A 21,521-nucleotide genomic window follows, 5' to 3' on the forward strand; every position below is an offset into this window, starting at 1 on the left:
GCATACGCATAAAGACACGTGGGGCACGTCGGTGTTTAGTTGTTTTGGCAGTTTTGTGTGTTGACCTTTGGCTGGTGAACTTGGTGCGGTGTGGTGTTTGGTGGCTAAATGGCTGAACCCGGGGCCTAAAGCAGCAGTGCCTGTTGCCAGTAACGTGGCCGATTCTGCTCGATGGTTCTGTCGACAACACGCATTCTTTGGAAACGTGCCGTCGTGTGAATAACTTTCTGTGAAGAGCCCTAGGAAAACTTCTGATGTCAGAGTAACTGAAGTCGCACCAATACACCGATATGGATGTCGCACAGGTGTCTTTTCAGAAGAAAAGAAAGATGCTCTCGCCCGTTGAAAGCGAGTCGGAAAATTCTACAATTCGGAAGTGCAAGCGTCGACGTTTTGCCACTGGCAAGCGCTCCAGAAAGGCAAAAGCGAATGACGACCTCCTTAACGTGACGAGTCTGAAACCTAGCCTGCTAGCTCCGAAGCGTAGAGGAGTCAGCCAGACGAGTGACTACGTCGAGAAAAAAAAGAAAGCGAGACGAGAAACTAGCGTTGAAGATAATGCCTCCATCGCTGCGCGGTCTTGCGAGCGCAAGAAAAAAGTAACTTGTCAAGTGAAAAAGCAGGTGCGCAGTCCAAAAAGCGACGCAGACGATGCCCAGCTAATCGAAGAGCTCAGAAATGGTGTCACGTCAATCTTGAGGGGCTTGGAGCCAGATGAAATGACCACCACTTCGTCCGGTATCGCTGTATTACGGGACAGTGCCGGCGGAGTTGTGGAAAGCGAGAAACGAAAAAAGAAAAGGAAGAAAAGGAAAAAGAAGTCGCCAGAAAACGACACGTTGACTCAGGGAAGTTGTGGTACATACCCTAAGAATACGTCATCAATGTCAACTAATGAATGTAAGGCAAAGAAGCAAAAAACGAAAGGGATAAACAAGGAAACATCATCAGCGGAAGAAGAAGCACGCAAGTGCTTCAGTGACTTTACATTAGAAGAGAGAAGTGAAAAGGCACTGCCAAGTACCCACATTGACTTTAGTACTCGCAAGGAAGTTTCTCAAGGACCACAAGTAGTTGCCAAGCAGCTCGTCCCAAACTCTGGAGCGGGGAAGGCCGCGAGTAAAAAGAGACGTGCCCTTTCCCTAGCATCGTCTGCCGATGTTCGAGAAAGGGCACTTGCCGTAATACGGGCAGCGCAATTTCGTATGTTGAATGAAGAACTTTACACAACAGCGAGTGAGGACGCAGTGCAGTCATTTGAAAGTGATCCACAGTCATTTCAAGTTTACCATGAAGGTTTTGAGCAGCAAGTATCCAAGTGGCCAGTGAACCCTGTGGATGTCATCATTGAGAGCTTGCGTAGCATGTAGGTTGCATTCTATTTGCTTCATCTTGTATATCTCGGCGCCGCAGTGAGTTTCAGTGACAGTAAAATGTAGCTTTGGGCTAGTTGGCCTTGCGTTGTTGGGACCAGTGCATTAAACTTGGAACAAAGGATGTAAGGGGTCGAGTATGTGGCTGTGCTCGTCTTTTGTACTGAGTTTAGCACACTATTACTGGTCACCACAATCTTGAATGCCAATTAATTTAGATCAGTTAAGAGCAAGTAAAACGCACATTACATCTGCTCTAGCCAGAATCGGGCCAAAAGCCTGTGCAAACCCACAAGACTGAATCACTACTGAACAGCGGGTTTGTTAGTCCATCTACTTGCACAGCAATAACATTGTTAATGCAGAGCTACCCTGTAATAAAATGATCATCCTTTAACCTTACGGACTGCTCCAAGTGCTCATGTGGTAGGGTTCCAGTTTGTTGGCTTCTTGTCGATGCTGTTGTTCAGGTCACAAAATTAAATGTGCAGGCACAACTGTTTGATTGAATTGATTCTAATGACAGTGCTCACTGTTGTGCTGCATGTAAAATAAGTCAATCACATTTAAGAGTAGATGCTGCCATGAAGCTAATAGCTCATTGCAATGTTTTCTTCAGGCCTAAGTCAACTGTTATTGCGGACCTTGGCTGTGGTGAAGCAAAGATAGCTCAAGAGCTCACAAGAAACAAGGTCCATTCATTTGATCTCATTGCTTTGAACGATCACGTCACAGTCTGTGACATGAGTAAGGTAAGTTTGCTGTTGTCGTTACAAAATGTCTCTTGTAACAAAATTTACATTAATCATTACAATGTGGGTGTTCTGGAAGTCATTCTGGTCTGCAGAACAGTTTGCAGAAGCTTCCCTTTGTTTGCTATGATGCACAGCCACCCAATTGTTTAATAATATATCACACGAGTGCTGGCCAGAAAGTGTGTCATTGCCTTATGGCAGGTCAAATGTGTTGCAGTGAGTGGAACAGCCTAGCAGGCTAGTGACTTGTACCAAGTGCGGGCACATTATGCAGTTCACTGCTGTGCCTCAATATTACTGCAATAACTTGAAAGACTTTGGTGTTCGTACACAAGCTGACATGAGGCAGAATTTTCTATTATGATGTAGCATCATAATGCTATGTTTAAGGAGTGCTTGCTAGGCCATAGGTATTTGCTGGAAGCTGTTTAGCATTGTAGCATGTACCCATTAAGAGCAGTGTGGATGGAGACGTCACATTTATGTGTGTACGTGTGTTTGTGTGTGAGAGAAAGAGTACAAGAGGCAGATAGGCAATGCTTGGTGTGAGCAGTGGTCTGCCATCTCCCAATATTGTGTGGCCCATAATTGCAGTGACCCACACAGCTTCTGGCAAGAGATATTACGACTGTGTCTACATACAAACTATGCTAACACCAGCTAGTGCAGTACTACCACAAATCCTCATCCCCACCGTGGGTAATGGTGGGCTACATATCTTGCAGCTATAGCAGTTATACCCACTCAACAATGGCGGATTTAGAGGGGGACCCTGGGGGCCTGGGCCCCCTTTGAGTCATGCTAGCTGGCAGTACTGAGCATGCAGCGAGTTTCACAGTTCTGTAAATGGCACTTTTGTTCATTTTATTGTTTTATTACATGGTTGCAAAAATTGGTGATGTTTGACTGCATGCGGAGCCAAGCTCATAAAGCCATGATGGGTAATGTCTGCTTTAATATACTGCATGCATTTTTAGAACATTAGGGCACTAGCCAAACAAGTTGACATCTAAAGAGCTTGCATGTGCAATGTTCACTAAACTGCGTTTGTCAGATGTATGCCTCATGACAGGCTTTGGTGGCTTTTAGCCCGTTGTACTCTGGTAGTAAAGGCTTGCCAGAGAATGAAGTTATGGGGGAAGTGGCAACCAGAATTGTTTCTTATGCATTGGATATGTTGCATGTACATGGTATATACAGGAGGAGGTCCAGTAGTTAAAATTGAAGGGGGGGGGGGTGTTTATGTGATGCAGCTTCTGTGGCACAGTGGTAGAATAGGAGAGGTGCCAAATGGCGCTGCTTTACCAATGCTCCAAGCGTTTCGCGACTGCTCTCAAGTTGCCGCGGCTTTGCACAAGGTGGCAGCATGAGTAGTCCAGGCCCATTCTTCCGTTTCCCCGTATGTAAAAGGGCAAAGTTGCGAGCCGTTGAATTGTATTTTTACATTTCGGCTGTTTCAGATGGAACTTCACGTCGTATTGTTATACTAAAGAGATGTTAAAGGGCACTGCACAGTTTCCATTGCTTAAAACAAACTGCTAGCACAGATTTGCACAAATGTTGTGCCTGTAGGTGGGGTGTTTGCTTCTTGCTTGTTTACATTTATTTATTTATTTATTTATTTATTTATTTATTTATTTATTTATTTATTTATTTATTTTTCTTGATACAGATTGTTTGTAGGGGCTGAACTGTGCCGTTGCTAAAAGGCCAATAATTGAAATGGATGATTTTTTAATATGTTCATGATCAAGTGCATCCTTGTCACAAGTTTGCAAAGTGCAAACTTGAATAATAGCCATTCTTAACTGCTTACTAGAAACATTAGTAGTAACATGTGTTAGTTAAAACTACATTATTATATAATAATAGTATTATTTCTATAAATATTTAATCAATATTAAGATAATTATTATTATTACTATTATTATGTTGTTGAAGCCGCTGTTTGCATTCTTTAGAGAGCAAGCAAGGGTGTTAGAAAATATGAAGCACTTCACAATTGCAAGGTTGTACAATGCTGATTGTAAGTGAGTGTGACGACCAGAGTTGGATTTCATGTTCGAGCTTCTAACTTTCAGGAAATGGAGCAGGATAATATGGCGAACTTTGGACATGAAATTGAGGACCTCTATCATCAAATTTATTGTTTATGTTGGGCAGGAATAAAAATTCTATATTATTGTCGTCTTAGTCACATATATGCAAAAAGAATTCTACTTTATTATTGTTGTATTAGTCGCACATATGTATAAGTTATCCTTGTAAGATAACAAGCAAGTGATGATAATTAATGTGCTGCACGATTTTGTGTGAATGAGAATGCACCAGCCATTATGCAAAGGAAGAAATCGAAAAGCAGAATAACACTCGTGAAGCTGCCAAAATGGCGTAAACTGGTGCTTTGCAACAGTAGGCATGACTAACTCGCAGCGTGATTATATCCGCACCATTTGTTTTCATTGTGCATTGTGAAAGCTTGAACTATTCATTTACTAGTGTATTCTAAGTGTACTCACAATAAAGTACCATGTAACCAATAAAATTGTTTGTTTCTTATGTTTTAGCAGGTTATTCTTCTGCTTCTTTAGTGAGCTTAACAACAGTTTAACAAGTGCTGACTGCGCAACTGAGTAATTTACTTGCGCTCTTACTTAAGGCAACATTGTCCACAAGCCAAATATGTTTGGCACTGTGTGCTTACTGGTAGGAATTTTCACACTTCCGGAAAAATCAATGCGCATTACTCACGATCAGCAGCCTGTGCCACTTGTGTCAAGATTGCCTGCGCATATTTGTAATTTTTAAGCTTTGTACAGCCGGGTACACTCATTTTAGTGTACAAGGCCGACTCAAAATGCTAGTCTCAAAATGCTATTAAGAACACAAAATACTCTTAACGCAAGAAAACTTGCAAGAAATTGTGTTGTACTTTCCGAAAGCAAAGCAGAACCGGCGATTACACTGGAGTGTTCGACGAGTCATGTATAAAAGCTCATGCGCTTTTAGTAGCAGATCAGATTTTCAACAATTGCTGACTCTGCTACATGTCTCTCTCAAATTCCTTGCCTCAATGTATCGTGAAATGAAACCGCATATATAGCTGTGCTGAAATTTCGCATTGGGAGTATCGTAATCATTTGTGAATTTTTTTCTCAGTTAGAGATAAGTTTTCCGTTGGATTTTGCATCAGAACACATAGTGAGAATTTGTGAAGGTATTGCACAGATAATATGTTGTGACTATGTAGAAGTGGGGAGACATCAGTCGTTGAACTGCTAAAGGTTATGATGCACAGTGGCGTATGTTGCAATGAGTAAAAGTGTGACACATATGTATTATCTCAGGAGGAAATGCAATAATTAATATCACTCTGAATAAAGCCATAGTAAAGAGAGATAAGGACCATCAATGTAAAGTATGATCAAACTTTAACAAGTTCCGCTTACAGCCAGACGGAACTTTTTTTTGTTAATGCGGAAATATGTATATAAAGTATTAAATGTTTATTAAGTTTGAGCCTAAAACCTTAGCACAGTCAGACGCAACAAGAACACTGTTGCCATTACATATAGCGGGACTTCCAAGGACCTTTCTCTATGGAGACATAAAAATTATAAGGCGACATTTTTTAGTGGTAATTAAAAGTCCATTCCTTTGACGCCAGTTTATTATATTCTCTGCATCGGTATTCAGTTTGGATAACAAAATATCTACATGTTTATGAGAAGAAAAATTGGTAGTGTCGTCAGCATAGAGTATCCAGTCACAAAATGTTAAGCCTGGGATAGGCCATTAATATAAATTAAGAATAAAAGTGGTCCAAGTATCAGACCTTATGGCACACCGGTGTTAGTCCTAATACGCTGAGAATAACTTCCACGTACAAACACAATTTGTCTCTGATCAATAAGCAGTCGCGAATTCATCTTGAGGCTTGACCAGTGATCTCAGTGGTGTTTAATTTGTTAAACAGTACTTTGTGGACAATAGAATCAAATGCTTCCATCAAATCTATACATAATGCACCAACAAAATTGCCCGCATCAGTAGCAAGTTTAATTTTGTAATTTCAAGCTACTAATGTGAGTTCAGTAGAAAATTATTGTCTGAAATCACCCGCCGTGGTTGCTCAGTGGCTGTGGTGTTGGGCTTCTGAACACGAGGTCATGGATCGAATCCCGGCCACGGCGGCCGCATTTCGATGGGGACGAAATGCTACACCCGTGTACTTAGATTTAGGTGCATGTTAAAGAACCCCAGGTGGTCTAAATTTCTCGAGTCCTCCACTACGGCGTGCCTCATAATAAGAGAGTGGTTTTGGCACGTAAAACCCCATAATTTAATTTTAATTTTTCGTCCGATATCAAATTGCTGTAAACATAGACAACATAGAAATTCTGTAATACAAGAGCTTGATCATGTAACTTGTGTATGCATCAAATACGTAACTGTTGACAGCACAATGAACCCTGCCTGAACCAATGACAACAATGAAACCATGAGCTTGTTGTCATGCATTTCAGTCCAATGCTGTAACATTGGGTCTGTGATTGCTGTTGAATAAGTTCATTGAAGCTGTAGAAAAATCCACGTGACACAATGCAAATACTGAAGAAGAAAGGTAATAATGAAAGGAGCTTCAGAACTGAAGCTTTTTTTGTAACAGTGGCAAGGCAATCGTCCTTCACAGCAATAATAGGCAATAGACTCACACTAGTGAAATACTAAAGCCACATCAGATATTGAAATCAAGCTCACATTTATTACAATGTGTATGTGTTTGACACTACTGTGCAAGTTGTTTCTGTTTTTTGTTGTGAAGTGTAAACCACTGAGGCACTGCTGCATTTGTTTAGGTCTCTGCAGGTAAACAGATGTGTTGGCACTTCTGTGTTGTATTCTAGATTAATGAACAATTTCCGCAAACTATCATAATATATTTTTTTCTTTCCAGCTTCCTCTTCCCAGTCAAACCATTGATGTTGCCGTGTTTTGTCTGTCACTGATGGGAACCAATCTGAACATGTTTGTTCTGGAGGCAAACCGCATATTAAAAAAAGGGTAAGTGGCAAAGAGAGAGCCTGGTCTTCATACTCACATTATGCATTATGTTCAAGGCATTCTACAAAATGGTAAACTCTCTGATTATGTTTAATCATTCATACTGTTGTGCTAACTCAGGCAGAAAGTTATAGACAAGGTATATTTACAATGCTGGTGCAAACACGACCAGGATAGCATTGAGCAGGAATAGGAATGAGCTTGTCTTCCTGGTCATCTTCACTGCAACCATACTGAGGTAGCTTTCATCTGTTGCTCATCCATTTCATGAAGCTTGGTGATATAATCACTGTCCCAGTGCATCTTCTACACGGGTTTGTGGGGTAGGGCATGATCCCTGCTACAAGAACATCACTTGATACTGACAAAGTTGTGGAGATGACATAAGTATGGAACAAGATAAATTTGCACTGGGCCCGCTCTGTTGTATGCAGTTGTGTGGCAAAGAACACAACAAGGCTTGCACTTTTGTTTTTGGCATGTTAGTCACACAGTATGCAGACATGCCATCTTCATGGGATGCAATTCATAAGAACAGTGCTGCACCAGTGTAGAAGTTAGTTGGTTTCAGATCATCACTAAAAGCAGTGCCTCAATACAACATCCGTACTAATAAACACAAATGTAACAAATTATCTGATATGATGAGGTGTTTTACTGCATGGTGAGGTGGATCTAAAATGAAAGCATTTTCAAGTCAGATGTGACATCATCATAACGAGGTTCAACTGTGCTGTCAACTTACATTTTATTCAAGTAGGGTCAAGTATACAGAGAGCAGAAAATGCAGGCATGGCGACACAAACAGTAACCTCAGTGCATGCACGATTTTGCTAAGAAACAACTAGGTCAATGCAATGTCTTGATAGGGGAAAAAAACAGCTTGATTCTCTCTGCACTTCCTGTAATATAGTTGTGCTGGCACTAGCCAAGGGTATGACAAATTTTCATATGTTGTGTTGTGTCATAATAAGCTAATGTGTTTGAGATGTTTTGTGGTGTTTTGGGGTTAATTTTTGAGGTAGCATTTAATAACTATTTATTTTATTTGACAATACTGCTAGCTGCTTTTAGCAGCTGGCAAAAAGAAAAAAAAAGGACACTTTCATAAAGCAAAATAATGTCGAAATACAATTCAAACGCAGCAAAACCAAAAATACATGTAAAGTTACGGGTATGCAACTGTGCAGAGCAATAGTGCTAGTTACTAGGGATGAGAGTTCAATTAAACAAGCAAAAGAATGGCATGTAAGATCACTGGCACATGTCTTGGAAATATAGCACTTTTCTTACAATCGGTATTCAATAAAAAATAAATAAATAAATAAAAATATAATGTGCCTCCCTCATAAATGGCCAACAAGTGCAGATAGAAAAGAGTGACTCAGTGACTATTCACAACTTCTTTTGGAAACATGTTACAGTCTCTTATGGTTCTCAGAAAAACTGAAAATGGTAAGCATTTGTTCTAGCCTGGGGTATAATGAAGGCATGTTTGTGTTTTGCAAAAGTACTTCTAGACACTTTAAACTCCAAATAACTGTCAAGATCCATTTCAGTTTGACCATTGACTACTGTGTGAGGCATCTTGGGACAGTGTAACTTACAACGTTCCTGCAGTGTTGGGAGACGAGACCATGAACAAAGATCAGAAATTGACGTTTGTCTTCAATAGGTGTTAAAAATTAACCTGAGGGCATTTTTCTTTTTTGGTACTTTTTCTAGCTTATCTATATTAGCCTTTGTGTGTGGTTCCCAAACAATGTCGCCATATTCAAGTTCACATAGAGGACAAGTGAAGTGTAACAAACATGTTTTGTTCTACTTGTGCAGTGCTTCTGATGATGATGAAGCAACCAGTCATTTTGATGCTGACGAAACTATGCATTTGATGTGTGCACTCGATTTTAAATCATGAGCTATTACAATCCCCAGATATTTAGATGCTTTAACAGACTTGGATGTCAGGGTTGCTAATTTTGTATGCTTGCAATAGTAGGTTCCTTGTTCTTGTTATAGTCATTTGGTGCATTTAGAAATGTTTAGACTCATCTTCCAGGTGTGGCACCAACTAGAAATTGAAGTGAAAAATTGGTTAAGGTTAACTGGTAATATTTAGACATGAAAGACGCAGCCATTGGCAAAGAATCTGCTTTGTACAGAAGTGTCAAACGAGAGATCATGTAGAAACCAAAGAAAAAGTAGGGGTCCAAGGATGGAAGCCATATTTCGAAGTTTGCATGATTTGTTAAACTTGTCTGAAAGCAGGCATACTGAGTCTATGATACACTGGGCAGTCGAGGGCTTAACAGAGGGGCCCGATTTTTATTAGTCATGTCACAAGAAGCAGACAAACATTGACACCAAGGACAACATAGGGGAAATTACTTGTGCTTAATAAATGAAACAAAGAAATGATAAATTAATGGAAATGAAAGCGGATGAAAAAACAACTTGTCGCAAGTGGGGAACGATCCCACAACCTTTGCATTTCATGTGGATGCTCTACCAATTACGATACCGGGGCACCGTTTCCCCATCCACTTTCTTGGGTATTCATGTTTCCTAGTTGAACACTGGGAGTGTTAGCCAGTGCCACCACTCACAGACCTTGGCGGCAGATGTGGAACATTCTTTCTGCCACAGGCAGCACAAGAACGTGATCGTTTTGGGGGAAAGGCAACCGGTCAATAAACTCGCACATGCTACCTGAAGGCATCAATGTTGCCAAATTCGAGACCCTTGTTATGTAATAAACGAGAAGAAACGGGTTAACCTAGGGGCCCAATTTTTCTTAGTCATATCACAAGAAGCCAAAAAACACTGACACCAAGGATAACATATGGGAAATTACTTATGCTTAATAAATGAAATAAAGAAATGATAAATTAATGGAAATGAAAGTGGATGAAAAAAACAACTTGCCGCAGGTGGGGAACGATCCCACAACCTTTGCATTTCGCGTGCGATACTCTACCAATTGAAGGTTGCGAAGGTCTCAACTGTCCCAACTAGAGTTCCAACTCTAGTTGGGAACTAGAGTCCCAACTCTAGAGTTGGGGCATAGGAGAGCTGGTTCAAAGAAGCATGCCTGAGTGCACATGTGCGTGGTCCTTAAGTGCATGAACTGGGTCATTCTTGATGCAGCTCTAAGGGCCCTAGCGTTGTACGGTAACTCAGTCAGTAACATCGCACCACGTCGCAAGACAACTGTCGGCACTGAAGAGAGGAAATGCAAGGGCTCTGAGGGCTCACACGCTCAATGGGCCAATGAGAGTACTGGCACACCTGAAGCTTCTCTCACCAGAGAACGCACCAGACATGCCAAGACGGCTAAAACTCGCAAGGCCTGTCTCGCCCAAATGCATGATTGGTATTGTGCTCAGCAGTAGCGGCAGATTGACAAGTAGTGTTTGGAAGCCCTAGAGCAGAACAGTGTCACCTTACACAGATGCACGGCTGCTGAGACTTCTGAAAAATACAGCAGGTGTCTTCTACATTCCAGAACAGCCAAGAAGACTTGATTGGGGTCGACGCAATTGCACGTGAAATACGATATGATTAAGATACGAAATAAGTGACAAATAAACAGGAAGAAGAGACAGAATAGAAACATATAATCAAGATTTCATCATCGAATATGTTGAAGCACAATATACATTGACCTTGTCTTCTTTAGCGTCAGCACTTAGTTGACCCTTTATTTTTTCAATTGAAGTTAGTTGTGAGTTCAGCAAAGTGTCTTTCTTCCTTCTTGGACCATGTTTCTGTGCACTGGTTATTCACAAAGGAGCACTGTACTGCAATGGCCAAACCTTATTGCTTTTTTCTACCAGAGATTGTAATGGTATTACATGTTAGACAAAATACGGCTGAACAACATCGTCATCAGCATCATCAGCATATTTTATGTCCACTGCAGGACAAAGGACTCTCTCTGCGATCTCCAATTATCCCTGTTCTACGCCAACCAATTTCAGCTAGTGCCTGCAAATTTCTTCATTTCATCACCCCACCTAGTCTTCTGCCGTCCTCGACTGTGCTTTCCTTCTCTTGGCACCCATTCTGTTACCAGTTATCTAACCTATGCATTACATGACCAGCCCAGCTCCATTTCTTTCTTTTAATGTCAATTAGAATATCGGCTATCCCCTTTTGCCCTCTGATCCACACTGCTTTCTTCCCGTCTCTTAACATTACACCTAACATTCTTTGTTCCGTCGCTTTTTGTGCAGTAGCTTCTTTGTCAGTCTCCAAGTTTCTGCACCATATGTCAGCACCTGTAGAATGCATTGATTGTACACCTTTCGTTTTAATGATAATAGTAAGCTTCCAGTCAGGATCTGACAATGTCTGCTGAATGCGCTCCAACCATATTTATTCTTCTGTAACTTTCCCTCTCATGAATAGGGTCCCCTATGAGTAATCGACCTAGGTAAACATACTCCTTCACAGACACTAGAGGCTGACTGGCGATCTTGAACTCTTGTTCCCTTGCCCTGCTATTGATCATTATCTTTGCCTTCTGCATATTAATCTTCCAACCTCGCTCTTATACTCTCTTTGTTAAGGTCCTCAATCATTTGTTGTAACTCGCCCCTAGTGTTGCCGAATAGGACAATGTCATCTGTAAATCGAAGGTTGCTGAGATATTCACAGTTGATCCTTACTCCTAAGCCTTCCCAGTTTAATAGCTTGACTATTTCATCCAAGCATGCAGTAGATAGCATTGGAGAGATTGTGTCTCCTTGTCTGACCCCTTTCTTTATAGGTATCTTCCTACTTTTCTTGTGGAGAATTAAGGTAGCTGTGGAATCTCTGTAGATACTTTCCAAGTTATTTACATATGCATCCTATACTCCTTGATTGCGTAATGCCTTTATGACTGCTGGTATCTCCATTGAATCAAACGCCTTTTCAAAATCTATTAAAGCCATATAGAGAGGCTGATTGTACTCTGCAGATTTCTCGATTACCTGATTGATGTCACAGACGTGATCCATTGTAGAGTATCCCTTCCTGGAACCTGCCTGTTCCCTTGGTTGACTAAAATCCAGTGTTGCCCTTTATTCCATTGGAGATTATCTTGGCGAATCTTTTATTTGATACCTCAAGTAAACTAATGGTCCTATAATTTTTCTTTTTCAATTTTTTAACATCTCCCTTTTTGTGGATTAGTATAATGTCGGATTAGTATAATAAAATACTGAAAGATATCTATAGCGGCTCCACAGCCACTGTACTCCTCCATAAAGAAAGCAACAAAATCCCAATAAAGAAAGGCGTCAGGCAGGGAGATACGATCTCTCCAATGCTATTCACAGCGTGTTTACAGGAGGTATTCAGAGACCTGGATTGGGAAGAATTGGGGATAAGAGTAAATGGAGAATACCTTAGTAACTTGCGCTTCGCTGATGATATTGCCTTGCTTAGTAACTCAGGGGACCAACTGCAATGCATGCTCACTGATCTGGAGAGGCAGAGCAGAAGGGTGGGACTAAAAATGAATCTGCAGAAAACTAAAGTAATGTTTAACAGTCTCGGAAGGGAACAGCAGTTTACGATAGGTAGCGAGGCACTGGAAGTGGTAAGAGAATACATCTACTTAGGACAGGTAGTGACTGCTGATCCAGATCATGAGAGTGAAATAATCAGAAGAATAAGAATGGGCTGGGGTGCGTTTGGCAGGCATTCGCAGATCATGAACAGCAGGTTGCCATTATCCCTCAAGAGAAAAGTGTATAACAGCTGTGTCTTACCAGTACTCACGTACGGGGCAGAAACCTGGAGGCTTACGAAAAGGGTTCTACTTAAATTGAGGACGACGCAACGAGCTATGGAAAGAAAAATGATAGGTGTAACGTTAAGGGATAAGAAAAGAGCAGATTGTGTGAGGGAACAAACGCGCGTTAATGACATCTTAGTTGAAATCAAGAAAAAGAAATGGGCATGGGCAGGACATGTAATGAGGAGGGAAGATAACCGATGGTCATTAAGGGTTACGGACTGGATTCCGAGGGAAGGGAAGCGTAGCAGGGGGCGACAGAAAGTTAGGTGGGCAGATGAGATTAGGAAGTTTGGAGGGTCAACATGGCCACAATTAGTACATGACCGGGGTAGTTGGAGAAGTATGGGAGAGGCCTTTGCCCTGCAGTGGGCGTAATCAGGCTGATGATGATGATGATAATGTCGGCATTCTTCCAGTTCTCTGGGACACTTGAAGTCGATAGACAGTTCGTATAAAGGGCCGCTAGTTTTTCAAGCATTATGTCTCCTCCATCTTTGATTAAGTCGACTGGTAGCCCATCGTCTTCTGCTGCTTTTCCTCGTTTCATGTCTTGCAAGGCCCGTCTAAACTCATCGCTAGTTATAGAAGAAGCCTCTGTAACCTGCTCATTATTATCTCAAATGGAGGTATCGTGGCTGCTTTGAGTACTGTACAGGTCAGTACAGAATTCTTCTGCTACTTTTACTACATCTTTTACTACATCTTCGTGTCCATCTTTTACTGCTTCCTCAGTCTTTCTCATGTTATAATTTCGTATATCTCTTATTTTCTCCTTGTTGATCAGTTTTGACAGTTCTGCGAGTTCTGTCTGATCTCTTGAGTTGGACACTTTCATTCTTTGTTGCTTCTTTATTTGGTCCTTTGTTACTTATGAGAGCCTACCTTGCCAGGTTGCCAGGTTACTTAGGAGAGCTTACCAGGTTGCCTTGGTACCTTACCTCACACTTGAATTGCTGCTTCCGGAGCCAGCCTAGTTACAGTTTCGTTCATTGCCTCTATGCCATCTTCATCTCTCTGTTCTTAGGCTGCATATTTGTGGCAAGTGCCAACCTGAATTGGTCTGCTTTTACGCTTACTGTGTCTAGGTGGGCCTGTTTCTTTTTGACCAATTTTACTCTTTCTCTCTTCAAATTGAGGTGAATTCTAGCCCTCACTAACCTATGATCACTGCACTTCACCCTACCTAACATTTCCATATCCTGCACTATGCTGGGATTGGCAGAAAGTATGAAATCAGTTTAATTTCTTGTTTCACCTTTGGGGCTTTTCCAGGTCCACTTTTTGTTCCAATGCTTCCTGAGAAAAGTGTTCATTATTCACAGCTTATTCCTTTCCTTGAATTCTACCAACATCTCTCCTCGAGTGTTCCTAGAATTCCACGCCGTAGTTGCCAATTGCTTGTTTACCAGTCTGCTTTTTCCCCACTTTTGCATTGAAGTCGCCCATGACTACAGTGTACTTAGTTTGTACTTTTAATTCAATGCTTTCATAAAACTGTTCTATTTCTTCATCATCGTGACTGGAGTTTGGAGCGTAGGTTTCTGCTACCTTTATTCTATACCTCATATTTAGCTTTATTACAACTACTGCTACCCTGTCATTAATGCTGTAGAATTTGTCAATGTTGCCCGCTATGTCCTTGTGGATTAGGAATCCTACTCCGAACTGCTTCTTATCTGGTTGTCCTCTATAGCAGAGGACATGGCCATTTGTCAGTGCTGTATAAACCTCACCATTTCTTCTAATCTCACTAAGGCCAATGATACTGCAAACAATGCCTGATAGTTCCTCAAAGAGTCCTGCTCGGCTAGCTTCACTCGAGAGGGTTTGGGTGTTAAACATTGCAAAGGTCAGTTTCCAGGCTGAACAGCAGTCATTTATTTTATCCTTGTATTGCAAAACTGTGAGGTTTTATGTATTTTCCTTCTTGCAGTGGTATTTTGAAGGTCGCAGAGGTGAAAAGCAGATTTTCAACGACTCAAGGATTTGCAAAGACCATGAAAAAGTTTGGATTTGAGCTTGAACATCTGGTAAACCAGTTTCTATTAGTTTCTTTTTATTGAATTATGTTGCTTCATATATGTGACAGTTTATTTTTTTATATTTTCATAAAGAGTGGGCATGTGTGCATGGCTTTGAAATTTGGGATAGGTGCAAATGACACGGATGCTCAGCACAGTGCGTTTTTGGGCTAGCTGGTGCGAATCCATAATTACTTTGTTTAGTGCAAAACAACGGACACAAGAAAGACGACGGGACAAAGCGCTACTCTCAACTGACATCATTTTTATTGTGTCACTCCTTTATAGAGAGCAAAATCTAGAAGAACATGCACAGTGAGCACCATGTGCAGGAACCACCAACATCCGATCACAAGAGCGCATTCATGCGACAGAATCTAAAAGACCATATTCAGCACTGTACAAGGTTAAAGAAGGCACACTAATGCACTGTGACCCCAATGACTGTATGAAGAAAGCTTCCGATAACTCTCGGGCGGTGGTATCGCAGCACTTTTTCAAAATGGTGGTATCACGAAACATAGCTTTGCACTTGCATATTTTACAATGTTGAGCCAAATGGGAGCCTGTGCCTGTCGGTATGGATTGCTCATGTTCTCTAAGGCACTCGTTAACACAGTGGCCTTTGACATACACTTTGCCACATGACAGCGGAATATTATATACCACACCAATGCTGCAATCTACAAACTTCGCATGGTTCTTTTCACAATCTGGTTTTTTACTTGTTTTAGAAATACGGCTGCACAACATTGATAGTTTCTGAGGAGCAGGAAACACTACTGGGATTTGGCATCTAGTGGCGACATTCTTTAGATTGTGAGCTATTCTATGGCAATACGGCACAACTTCAGGCCTCTTCTTTTGTGTAATACAGTTACTTTTGTGCCGCTTCCCTTTCAGTTTCTGAAGCAATACCTCAAAGACTGACGTCACCGCCGCACTTGGTTAACCCGCTACCTGCAACCTATTTAACTGTGCAAGGAAACAGTGGTTCGCAGTGTGATGACAGGATTTCATTAACGAAGATTCTAGACACATCAAAAACGTCGGCTAATGAATGGTTGTCTTCCACAAAGGAAACAACATCAATGTTGTTTCCTTTCTGGAAGACAACCATTCAGTAGCCGAAATTTTTTCTGTGGACGTCTAAGATCTTTATTACTCAATACCGCACAATGAGCTATGTCGTAGCGTGATGACATGCATCGAAGAAAGTGGCGAGGTAGATTTTCGCAATGCAACCGGGTTGTCCTTGGAAAATTTCATGTCCCTTCTCGAATTTTATCTCAGTGCAACTTTTATTTGGTTCGAAAATAAGCTATTTATTCAGGAAAATGGTGTGTGTATTGGTTCATGTGTGGCGCCTGCTCTTTGTAATATAATTTTTTTATCGTTTGTCGACCGCACTATTAAGAGAGCTTTAAACAATGACTTGGTTCAAATGTTTAGATATGTTGATGGTTTTCTTGTTGTAATAAAATAAACTAACAGCAAGTGCTCCGTTACGGTAGCTGACATTTCAGCTCTTTTTAATGACAATGGCAAAGGTTTAACTTTCAGACATGAGCTATCTAGGGACGGTAAACTCCAGTTTTTAGATTTGCAGCTATCCTTACAAACAGGTCACGCCTGTTGGATGTACTCGCCCCATGCACGTAGGGAACCTTTACCTTAAGCGTCTGTGCACTCAAAGATTGTGAAACACACGCAATTGCTTTGATGTGTCTAGAATCTTCGTTAATGAAATCCTGTCATCACGCTGCGAATCACAGTTTCGTTGCACAGTTAAGTAGGCTGCAGGCAGTGGGTTACCCAAGTGTGGTGGTGACGTCAGTCTTTGAGGTATTGCTTCAGAAACGGAAAGAGAAGCAGCACAAAAGTAACTGTATTACACAAAAGAAGAGGTCGGAAGTTATGCCGTGTCGCCTTAGAGTGGCTCACAATCTAAAGAATGTCGTCACTAGATACCAAATCCCAGTAGTGTTTTCTGCTCCTCAGAAACTGTCAACGTTGTGCAGCCATATTTCTAAAGCAAGTAAAAAGCCAGATTGTGAAAAGAACCATGCAGATTGCAGCGTCGGTGCGGTATATAACATTCCATTGTCATGTGGCAAAGTGTATGTCAAAGGCCGCTGTGTTAACGAGCGCCTTACAGAACATGAGCAATCCATACCGACAGGCACAGGTTCCCATTTGGCTCAACATTGTAAAATATGTAAGTGCAAAGCTATGTTTCGTGATACTATGATTTTGAAAAACAGCCATGGTACTACTGCCCGAGAATTATCGGAAGCTTTCCTCATACAATTATTGGGGTCACAGTGCATTAGTGTGTCTTCTTTAACCTTGTACAGTGCTGAATATAATTTTTTGGATTCTGTCGCATGAGTGTGCTCTGGTGATCGGTTGGTGGTGGTTCCTGCACATGGCGCTCACTGCGCATGTTTTTCTAGATTTCTCTCTCTATAAAGGAGTGATGCAACAAAAATGATGTTAGTTGAAAGTAGCGCCTTGTCCTGGTTGTCTTTATTGTGTCCGTTGTTTTGCGTTAAACAAAGTAATTATGGACTACTGCTGATTCATGCTGATTCTTGAGGCTTCTTCCCAATAAACTCACTGCAACACATATGCTTGAAAGCACTTGAGGTTCTTTACATTAAAGCTTGGTGAAATGTCTGTTCAGATTACTGATAAAAATTCATTGAGAGAACAAATTGAGCTAGCGTAATGAAATTTGAAGGGGATGTTGGGCTTGTTAAGGGTAATGTATGAGGAACGTTGTGTGCAATAGTTAGAAAGCTTATGGAAAATTACAGAAAATTCTTTTATTGCACTATAAAACTCGATGGAGTTTGCAGCGATGTGGTGCTTTGTAGGTGTTGTAGGGAAATAATCAAATTCATTCCTGTTGCTGTTCCTCACAATGTTTGTTGGGATTAAAATGTTTTAGGAACTAAAAATTAGCAAACAGTTAGGCATATTAAGATGATAATTTCCTATGAATTAATTACACAAATATAGGAAAGTGCTAGATAAATTTCAATATTGTAGGTACATGGCACCATAGAAAATTTCATAGGTGTCGAACAGTAAAGAATTTCATCGCTTGAAACACGCTCAACAGCAAGTTTTTATAAGTGCCGTAGGAGCCTGTCAAAGAATCCTTTAAGCAGTGATTTAAATTCTTGAATTGCTACTGCAAGCAAATGGTTTAACATTGCTGCTTTAAACTGTGTTCATATATATACTGGAAACCCTGTACACTTACTCAACTGTTGAATGTGTATTTCCAAGTTCAAAAGGGTTACTTTATGAGCCCTAATTGTTACCAATTGTGTGTTGAAAGGTGCTGGCACTGTCATGACACGCGGGGTGCAGTGCAGCCCACGAAGGTGGTCAAGAGGGTATACACAGGCTGTAAAAAAATTCCAGCAGAACCAGAAACCTGTTTCAGCATGCTAGGTGCCGTGATGACTTATTTTTAACACTGCTTTGTTGGAGTTCAGTTTGTGATACTGCAAAGTTGTGCAAGTCTGCTCAGTTTTTTTTGGAAGCAAGTGCAGAAGTTATCTTATGGCTTTTCTTCTGGGTCTTGTTGCCGTGTTTACGCGATGTCGCACAACAGTCTATGTCGAGGAAATTAAGGTAGGACAGAAGTATACTGTATACGGGGTGTCCTGGCCAGATTTAGCCAGTATTTAATAATATTCAAGTTCACTACAGGAGGATGTGACTAAAAGCATGTTGTTGACCTTTCTATAGATCAAATATTACAACGTTACTTGCATTCTTTTTAATTGTATGATTAGTCACGATTGATGAATCAACTGCACAAGTCCTAAATTTACAGAAATGCTTCCACAAAGAAATTGTAGGGCATTCGAGGAAATGCCTGATTCAGCAGTATGTAAATTGCTACCTGTTACACAATAATTTTTTCCTTATAAAGAAAGCCTCTGAAGTATAAAAAGAACCTCTGTGACTGCCGTTGTGACTTAGGGTCTCAAACCTTAGAGCTGCCACCACTGTTGGGAAGTTCAGAGGGTGCATCGAGCAGAGTTGAATCGGCAGCGTTTAGATGAATTATAGTCTGTCTTTGTCCCTAAAGTGGTCGCACAGATAGACTGATTGTTGGAGTTGGTGAAGGAGAAGAGAGAGAGCATAAACTTTATTTTCAAATCAATAAGATTAGAGTCCGGCGTCTTTTAAGTGGGTGTGGACACTCGCCACAGACGCGGTTCCGAGACCTTATCTCGAAGTGGCTTCTTCGGCTCGCTGGACGGCCCAGAGTTGTGCTGTCGGTTTCGAGCTGAGCAGGTGCATGTGCAGTAGGTGCATGTTGCGAGGCAATGGGGGTACGTATAGTTGCTCACGTATGGTTCTTGGAATTTCTACTTTGATGCCGTGCTGCGTGTGGTATGTGATGCCGATCTTTTCGAGCATGTGTCTGCCCGGGCAGGTCTTTGATGGGTGCTCGAGTTGGCATGCTTGTTGTGCCTCCACGAGTTCTTCGAGCATATTCTGTAAGCCTAGTTCTAAGAGCTTGTTGGTGCTGACTCGGGGCGCAAGTCCCAACGCAGATTTGTACACCTTGCGTATGAGGGCATTGAGCTTGTTTCTTTCTAATACCGTCCAGTTGTGAAACGCTGCCGTGTACTTTATTTGAGTAATGACGAAGGCTTGTATGATTCGTAGGACGCTGCCTTCGTGCATGCCCGCGTGCTTGTTGGTGATGCCTCGAATGAGCTGCATCGTGCTGGTGGCCTTTGCCGTTATCTTGCAAAGTGCTTCGCTATTGCCGCCCTTGTGTTCTATCACCATTCCTAATACCTGGATCTTGTCTACCATCGGGATGGGTAGGCCGTTTGATGTCGTTAATTGGATCTCTTCCTTTTCTGGGGGGGTGTAGCCTTTAGGTGGGTGCCCCTTTCTGACTGGTCTATATAGCAGCAGTTCAGATTTTTCGGCCGAGCAGGCGAGTCCCGTGCCGACGAGGTAGTTTTCCACGCATTGGATGGCCTGCTGTAAATGTTGCTCGATTGCTCCGTCGCTGCCTGTTGTCGTCCAGATCGTAATATCATCCGCCCATAGCGTGTGATGCAGTCCTTCGATTTGAAGCAATCGGTCGGGTAACCCCAGCAGGACGAGATTGAAGAGCATCGGCAAGATCACCGAGCCCTGCCGGGTGCCTGAGCTGCCGATGCTGATTTGATCTGACTCTTGTTGTCGCGGTCCTCCCCGTGAAGATGACTTTATACCTTTATTTAGAAATAGTTTTACGGAAGACACTGACAGGTCATAGCAGGCTGACTATGCTGACTACAGGTGTCTCTCTGGTCTAATTATGTGCCGGTTCACATTAAGTACCCTTTATGACATCTCCATCTGTGTGTGTTACAAAGGCGGGGCAGGTGGTGATGTGACCCTGATCAGATTCTTTTTCTAAGGGAATGTAGTCGGTCTTGACGATGCTTAACAAAGTCATGGGTGCTGGGTGATGACTGGGTTTCCTCACCCTGTTTGTGGGAGTGAAAGGCATTTCCGCAGGTGCCAGTTAGCCTCCTGGAGGATTACAGGGAAGCACTTGTCTTCCATTGCCATGATGACGCATTCGAGGTGGTGTGGCACAATGCTGCCCACTTGCGTGCCATGATCCCAGTACTACTCTATCATGCAGCGCATGACTGAATGGTGCCATTAAGCTAGTGCGCTGCCATTCAGAAAGTGACAGGTTGTCATTCTGCTTATCTCTGTCACAAAAGGCCACATCTGTTGCTTTCAGCAATGCAAATGACACTAATTGTCGGCGTTAATTTTGAAGCTAATGCCAGCTTCACTGCCCTGTCACTTTCTTAGTGGCAGTGTGCTATATTAAAAGTGCCATTTGTTCATGCATGGAACATTTGAGAACACTGCGATTGCAGCACACAAACAAATCATTACATGTTTTTCTTTTCATACTTTGCTGGCTTGTGATGTGGTAAAAATGATTGCAGAATAGGTTCAAAGTTAATGCTGAATTTAACATTTCATAAGACACTATACAACTTTCTCATTGAATGTACTTGTCTAACTGTAAGACTTGTGAAACTAATTAATCTTGTGTTACTTTGCTACTAAACAAAATGTAAAAAGTGTTGTTTACCTTGTAGAGTCACAAGGCAATGTTCGTTGAGTTACTTCCTCCTAAAATGCACCCGATTATTTTTAATACTCTGCCAAAGTTAGCTGGGACCTCCTGTACAATATTCATTCTGTACATTGATCAGCCTTACATAGCATTTCACTTTTGCACATTAAAATTGAAAGAAGAAATGTGAGAAGCTTAGAATATAGGCAGAGATGGTTTCATGTTAATAAAGGAATTACTCTATGTGTTAAATTCCCCCACTGTGTTTGGGCATAGCAATCAAACAAGAATATTCGTCTTTCTGGAAAAAAAAAAAAACTTTGGTTTGGCTTTATTTGCAGTCATTAAATTTTTTAAATATTAAACCTCTTCAGAACTTCAGCAGAC

The 21,521-nt window shown here is 41.5% G+C and overlaps 1 protein-coding gene across 2 annotated transcripts in view; it reads left to right on the forward strand.

The window, feature by feature from the left end:
* Positions 1-21,521, forward strand: part of LOC126536599 (uncharacterized) — a 21,925-nt gene continuing 404 nt past the window's right edge. Inside the window, exons 1-4 of one of the 2 annotated variants that reach the window (XM_050183632.3) lie at positions 1-1,366; positions 1,993-2,125; positions 7,086-7,192; positions 14,914-15,010. In XM_050183632.3, coding sequence (XP_050039589.1) covers positions 291-1,366; positions 1,993-2,125; positions 7,086-7,192; positions 14,914-15,010 — 1,413 coding nt within the window. In that variant the 5' untranslated portion in view covers positions 1-290. The remainder of the gene's footprint in view (positions 1,367-1,992; positions 2,126-7,085; positions 7,193-14,913; positions 15,011-21,521) is intronic. The other variant, XM_055073534.2, reaches the window with a different exon arrangement.

Source organism: Dermacentor andersoni, chromosome 4 (assembly GCF_023375885.2).
Source record: "Dermacentor andersoni chromosome 4, qqDerAnde1_hic_scaffold, whole genome shotgun sequence".
NCBI classification, from domain to species: Eukaryota; Metazoa; Arthropoda; class Arachnida; order Ixodida; family Ixodidae; genus Dermacentor; species Dermacentor andersoni.